Source organism: Fopius arisanus, unplaced genomic scaffold, assembly GCF_000806365.1.
Source record: "Fopius arisanus strain USDA-PBARC FA_bdor unplaced genomic scaffold, ASM80636v1 scaffold00026, whole genome shotgun sequence".
In the NCBI taxonomy this organism is placed as follows: domain Eukaryota; kingdom Metazoa; phylum Arthropoda; class Insecta; order Hymenoptera; family Braconidae; genus Fopius; species Fopius arisanus.
Window position 1 is genome coordinate 195,276 of NW_011887765.1, and position 7,776 is coordinate 203,051.

At 37.9% G+C, this 7,776-nt stretch overlaps 1 protein-coding gene across 1 annotated transcript; it reads left to right on the plus strand.

Moving 5' to 3' along the window:
• Positions 1–1,858: 1,858 nt before the first annotated feature.
• Positions 1,859–7,438, plus strand: Rsph3 (Radial spoke head protein 3). Its single transcript, XM_011302065.1, has 8 exons — positions 1,859–3,066; positions 3,937–4,015; positions 4,095–4,244; positions 4,309–4,437; positions 4,505–4,708; positions 4,776–5,025; positions 6,240–6,419; positions 6,918–7,438. The coding sequence occupies exons 1-7, from the start codon at positions 2,264–2,266 to the stop codon at positions 6,416–6,418; spliced, it is 1,794 nt and encodes a 597-aa protein (XP_011300367.1). The 5' UTR covers positions 1,859–2,263; the 3' UTR covers position 6,419; positions 6,918–7,438.
• The last annotated feature ends 338 nt before the right edge of the window (positions 7,439–7,776 follow it).

Below are 7,776 nucleotides of genomic sequence, written 5' to 3' on the forward strand. Positions count from 1 at the left end.
AGGTAATTGTCTCTATCTCCCTATACTTCCCTAAATTAATAAATAAAATAATAAAATAAAATAAAATAAAATAAAATTCCTTCCCGGATATTTACCCACTGAGTCTTCCACCAGTTGTAAAGGCGGTCTGACAGGTGACGTTTAAATATCGAAATCGAATTATCCTGGACATTGATGAAATCACAATTATGGATGTTCATATCTCCATTTATTCTACTTAGTAATTAATTTTTTGATGGCTAAAGTGATTTGAAAATCTTCAGTCTTAAGTCACCTGATTGCTGATGAGAATGGATAGGGTCCAGCTGAAAACCTAGACTCACTGATTGATTATCGATAATATGAATGGAACAGAGGAAAATTACGTTGCTAGGGCAACAAGGACATTCTCCAATAAACATAACAAATAATCAGTTCTTTTCGTAATCCTCGTGTCTCCATGGAAAATTGGTAATTGAATTTAATTAGTCTTGCTGATGGATGTTTAATAGCATTCGGATTATAGGAAAATTTGTGGAAAGAGATAGTACGTGCGAATTTGGAAGGGCCAGGATGGCGTCGAGGGCCAGTCAGGAGTGCAAAATGTGCACCAGAGGATTGCAGCCGTATAATATCCCATCGTTGACGTCAACGAAGAGAGAGACGTTTACGTTTGTCAAAAGTCCACGGGCTATTCTACATATTCAGAAGAAATATCGAAATCCAACGTAAGATTAAATCAGAATAGCTCCTGGTCGGCGCATTATACAATGTCGCTTAAAATACATAATCGATTAGAATATTATCATGTGCGTGCCACGCAACGAATTCGTAACACACATTTCTTAAATATTCACGAGTAGAATGTAATCTCGGCATTTTATCGGAATTTTTAGCGTTTTTTTCTCATATTTTTACACGTTTTGAAAAATACAATCGGATCTTATGTTTACGTCATTGTGAAATTTTGATTAATTAGGTATTGAGTAATCCGGGTAATGGAAATTTTTTGTTATGATTGCAGATTGAAAATGCGATATTCAATTCTGATCTCACCGGGAGAAATATTCAATAACAATTACGTGGGTTTTCTGTAATTCCGGAGCGGAGAAAATCTTACGGAACTGTTACGAAATTCTCTCGCTTTTCGTTTTATTTTTTTCGGAATTCTCTGAGAAAAATTATGAGATTCCCACGTAACTTCGACAATAAATATATAAAAAAAAACTAAAAGATATAATTATATATATATAAATATAATAAATTAAACTGTATAAAGATATTAAATTAGTTCCGTCATTTTTATGGAATATTTCTCTCCGTAAAAGACATCAATAATTTATAGGAGCGATTGATTAATCCTAATACCACCAATCCATTGATAATTCGATATTAACATTTACATTAATTTTTAATACCAATTTACAGACATCGACAAACAAAATCCAAAAACGGCATGACCCCGAATTTTTTAAATCATTACTTTACTTTATTTTATTTGATTTTAATTATATATTTTACTTTATTTTATTTATTGTCAAATCAATCTATTTTGATTTTCGATTAGAATAATGAAATATTTCAATGCGGAAATCGAGGATTCTCTGAGAATTGCCGAAGAGTACATCCTTCAGGTTGAGGGTGACTAAAAATGGAAATTGTTGGTACCCAAGAGGTATTTCTACGGGATCTCAATTGTAATTTTTCTCGGCGGTCATTGTACGGTGGGAAAAGACATGCGCGGGTGAACGGGTTCGGTCAGTGGTATTGAGTTGGCCAGCCATATAAAATATATACATATTGGCAATCCGAGGGGTGTCTGTAGCCGATATTGCGCCGAGGGTGCCGGACACTGTCCAGTGGCTCGTTGAACGTGGAATAGCCTGTCGCGAGTGTTGCTCGATCCCCAGTAATCATTAAAATCATCAGTACCCTCATCCATCCGAATTTTTTCTGCATTTTTTAATTATGAAGAATCCTAAAAAAGAAAACTGCCATTTGCTAAAATTGCAATAAATTTTCAACGGTGATTTTTTTCAATGTCTCGATCACTGACGATCGTGAGGGGTTCAATAATTTAGAAGACCTCTGCAAAAGTCGTTCACAGTATGACGTTAGCATTAAAATCGATTTGTTTGCAACAAGCGTATTTTCTATTTTCCTGAGAAAAACAATTGGGACAATAACGATTTCGGGGAAAGAATCTGGTTGAGGAATTGAGGGCAAGGAAATTACCGATGTGTATTTACGGTAAACAACAATTTTGTTAATAAAAATAATTATAATGCCGGTGGGAATATCGTCGCTCGCTGCATTCGACTGCGGCTCCAAGACCCAGCACTTGCCGGCATTCACGATCATCAATCGCGAGAATCTCCAAACAACTCTGCCGATCCTCCACATCAACCAGATGAACGATGACTACCACGAGAAGAACGACATACACCCCCGAACGATCAGCCGGGATTGTTTATTCTCGGAGAAGAGCCACAGCAAATCCACCGATCACTTCGTCCTGGCGAGCCTTCAAAATAACCAGGTGAATCCCCTGAAGAGGAGATCGCAGAGCAAGAGCCAGGAGAATCTCGGAACGAGTAAAAAGCTTGACGAGTCCTTGAAATCCGCCATGAGCCTGTCCACCGAGAACTTCTCCGATATTTTAAACGCTAAATTGGAGAGGGTTCAGGATCACCAGGAGTTCCACCGAAAAATCGGCATGAGGAATAGAAATCAGACAGTGAACACGAGGAAGCCGTTTATAACAACCGTAAGGAGTGGTGAATTCCTGATGCCACCACCCGAGGTGGCAGCTCTTCTTGGAATTTCAACGAATGGCACGTGGCTTGATGGTGCTGATCACGATCACGAGGACATGCCACGCTCCAGGTTTCGCCCTTTGGTGTCTTTGGCTCGTCGACCGGAAGTACGTCATAACAAGCATAATGCTAGGTGTCAGGCTGCTATGAAAGCCACTGTTGACTTTACCGTTAAATTAGTTAATTCCACCACTGGAACTTCCACTGCCCTGGCTAATGAGGAACGAGTTAAGAGACTCTGCAATAGCAGAGGTACCACTACTGGTGAGAAGTAAGTTATTCATCGGGTGAGAAAAATTTCCTGGGGAAAATTCTAGTCGAGGAAAAAATTGTCGACAAATTTTTCTCGTGATATTCAAATTTTTCTCGTGATATTCAAATTTTTCTCGTGATATTCAAATTTTCCTGAACTCGAGGATGAGCATAAATTTTATTATTTATCAATCATTAATTATGATTTGATTGATTTCATTTAATTATTAATCATTATTATGGTCGACATTTATTATTTATTATTTAATTACAAATCATTAATCTATTAATTATTATTTCGTTTTATTGATTCAATTTATTTTAGCTTTGGCAGTCGATTATCGGGAAAAATGATGAACATAATAAATAATTTTTAAATAATTCAATTTCCCAGCAGAATTTTTTTCAAGAACTAATACCAGAAATGTTGCAACCACTCGAAGACACCCTTGCCATGCCATTTAGCCCGGGGTAAAGAAAAATTCACCAGGTCATTGATAAAACTTCTTCCATCAATCAGTCACAGATATTTTATCTAATTAATATTGCCGTTTTCTTGAGTTCCCTCGTTTTTTAACGGAGCTGGCTTAATTTATATAGTTTCTTGCGCTCATGCAGCTGTGACCTTGCCCGATGTTGCAAAATAAATAAAAATACATGAATAAATTGGGGGAAACATTTGGAGACTGGCGTGATAGCGAAAAGTTTGTCGATGTCTGTATTTAGCGGATCAGATATTCGCTGGGTTTAGCATAAATCAAAATGAAATATTCACCAACGATCAGGAAGACATACCCTCATTCACACTACACGATGACCTCGCTGAGCTCCTTCGGGGGAAACAACTCATCAAAGTGCTGAATTTGTTAATGTAATTTCTGCATTGCAGCGATCATCAACTTCCTTTTGGCAACATTATGTTTGATCGACGAGTTGTACGAGGCAGTACATTAGCAGCTCCAATACCCGTGAGTCTATTTTTAGTCTGGTATTACGAAAATGGAAAAGTTATTCTAGAAAGTCATTTGGAATTCATTGATTTTGCAGGTGGAGTGCGAGCAGTTGCAGGGAAAAAGAAAACAACCGAGGAAAAGGCCACAGCAACAGGCGAGATCGATGATGTTGAGGATTAAATCACCACCTCCTGTACCTGGACGAAAGCACGAGCCGGTGCAGACGGAGATGTACCTGGAGGAGGTATCTATTTCTAATCTATATTTTTTTGGATTATTTTGGGGTTTTATTTGATTTTTTATTTCAGTTATTTGAGAAACCAGATGAATCTGAAATCGGCACGCAGACAGATTATTTTTTAGAGAGACCTGTTACACCGCCTTATGTCCCAGGAAAAATTGGACTCGATGCTGAGACGCAGATATCACCTGGTGACGTAAGAAGAATTCATATTGAACTTCAGGAGAAATTTACGTGCGGATCTTTAGGTTTGATATTTTCAGCTTTTCGACTACGACTCTGAAGTACAACCGATCCTCGAAGTTCTCGTGGGAAAAACCATTGAGCAGGCGTTGATCGAGGTCCTTGAGGAGGAGGAACAGACTGCCCTGAGGGAGCAGCAGAGGAGATTCCTCGAGCTCAGGGCTGCGGAGAAGGCCGAACAGTACAGACTTGAAGAGGAGGAGCGCAGGTTGCGAGAGGAAAAAGTAATGATCAGACATCCTCGGGGATAAATCTTGTATTCATGATTTTCGAAATTATTCTCCTTTTCAGGATCGAAGGGTGAGGCAGCACGAGAAGGCAGTGAAAGAGCAGCAAGAGACCGAGGAAAGAGTCGCCGCTGCTGTTTTGCTGACGGGATACATTGCGGAGCTTCTTCCTGCTGTTCTTGAGGAGTTGAAAATGTCTGGGTATTTACTGGATGAAATAAGGGAGGACATCGACGAGGGCTTCGTACCCTGGTTGATGACAGAAGTTAAGAGGGAAGTGGGAACGGTGATGGAGAGCCGCGAGATACTCATGGGTAACTCAAAAAATTATCAAATTCACGGAAAACCCAGAAGACATGATAGTGAAAATTATTTTCAATTTTCATTAAAAATTCTCCGGAGCACTTGAAATTCCATTGACCAATTCATTTTTTTTTATCTTAGAAATATCTTATCTTAGTTAATTAAATATCTTAGAAATTTCTGTAAATGATATTCAATGTAACTTCCGGGTGAAATTACGAAAAAGTCAAAGAATATTCTAATAAATTCGTGGAGTCCTGGGTTTTCCACGCATTCCCGAAAAATCCAGAAAACTCGATAGATATTTGTAATTTTGATTTCCAATTTTCAGAGGCACTGAAAATTCAAACAGACCGGAAATAATTCTTTGAATTTTAACAAAAACTGTTGGAAATGATTTTCGCTACTCTCACCTCGTTATTTAACGATTGAGTGATAGTAACAGAGTTAAAGAAGACGAAGGGGATAAACGAGACAATGGCTGTAATAACATTGCCTCGCAAACCCGTCGTCTTAATGATATTCCCCATTAGTTGGATTTGTGCAGGGACTTGCACCCCCACCGGGAGTAGTAAAATAATTACAGGTTAAGTGCTTTCCGAAGGCATTCATACCTTGTACAAAGCTCAGGTACATCGTTGGCATCTGCCGCAGAACAAGCCCTGTCGCCTCGCTGGCGCGACATTACCTCCCTCAAGTAAATTTCACTTGTCCATTTCCAGCGATTTCATCACTCTCTATTACACCATCGTAAATAACTATATCTCGGTGGTACCATCTTGGATACCCGTCGTTCTCCACGTTCACCATAAATACCCTCTCCAGAACAATTCCGACCCAAAAACAGTGAAAATCACTGAGCAAATCAAGTTATCATTGTTATCAACGCCATCAACTCCATTTGTAGCAATTTTATGCATTTATGCATTACAGTAAATTATAAATCAATGCAATTTAATTAATTGTATTCAATAAAAAATTATACCGGAAAGGTATAAATCGGGAATAAATTTTTCGCGTGAAATATATTTGGGAAAAATGGGAATTCGAGTCACGAATGGGAATGCACGAGTGGAGAAAGTGACGCAGTGAAATAAATCCGGCGCCTGGGAATTTCCCCGGGGGGTAATATTTAAAAAATAGGTTTTCTGCGGTTAAATTAGCTAGGATTTTCTACCTTATTTTTATCCAACTAATCTCTCTGGAACAATGCCTCTTTTTCTAGAAATCATCAAGGAAATCCTTGAGAATCGGGCCACGATCTACAAGAAGCTCGGTGAGGAGTATGACTCATCCAGAGAATTAACGATGGCACGTTGTGATTCTGAGACTGAGATAGGAGAGAGTGGGGGTGGAAAAGACATTGATTTTCAACGGTATCAATCACCCGATGGAATTCAGTGAGGTATTAATTATATTCAACGATTCCGAAGAAATGAAAAACCTCAACTTTTATTTTATTTTACGAGTCGTACTTTACTACTGACTACACCGAGAGAATTATCCAATAGTAATTACGAAATTCAATTATTTATCGATTACAAAAGCGAAAATTTCATTCCACGAAAAGAAATTTCCAATCTAACTTCAATCTGTCTATTTTTTATTTCAATTTAACAAAATTATACACAAAATTATATTTGATAATTACAATGTAATAATTTCCATCGCGAATTTTCAGTTTATTTTCAGAAAATCTGACTAACAAATGACGTCACATCGAGACAAAATTATTGTAATTCGTCTATGTTATTAATTTTAATAATTGAATTTGTTTATAAATTTCTCTTTGTGAGTTTTTAACAGGAGATCTCAGACGAAAATTCTGGAAAATTTCGGAACAATTTGAAAAAAATATTTTTTAATATTCCACTTTAAAATGACGGCTGCGTAATTTTTATAGAATATTTCTCTCCGTGGATTCATGTCCTACCATACGTATTACACCGGTATACACAGCTGCAAAACAAATCCATCTCTGTCTTCACCCTCTGTCTCCGGGTACCTTCCATACTCCCCCCAGCATTACCAGCACCAGGATGATTCCAGGGTTCCTCAATCCGTAGCGTAAATATCGCAGCATGGGGCCCATAACATGACTCCACCTATTACAAATCAATTATCATTCCCTGAGTGATTCTGGATTATTCCGGGGAAAAACCCATTCACAAAGTCAAAAAATCCCAAATCGAGACAATATTCCAACATTCAGCACCCACCACAATCCATTATGAAGATATCCTAGCGCAGTCCGTGATAAATTTATAAAAAAAAAAAAAACAATGAACCCAGTGAATATTACAACTGTGGAACATGAATAATAATTCAGAGTTCAGACCGACAGCAGCTGCTGGAGAAAAACCAGTCACTGGATTTATTCTGTTTTCCTGTAATTTCAAGAATAAAGTGATTATGACAAATCAATTGAGTATTTGATATAAATAAATAGAAGAAACAATCCATAAATAATTTCTAGAAGCAAAAGAAAATGACGTATCGAAGTATACGACCCGGAAGGTGAGTTTATTTTCCATGGTTGTAAATTTTTTAGTAAAAGATGGCAGCGGATAAGAGAAAATACCTGCGGAGAAGGGAAAAATTGGCAGATAGCACCAACACTCGTGTTGGTACCTCAATTTGGCAACAAGCAGAGTCGTCCCCATTTTATGGGGAATAGATATTTCTGGCGACAGGCTGTCGCACCAATCAAGTCCCATTAGTGGAGTCTTAGGATAATAAGCCCTCCTGTTATGTACACAGAA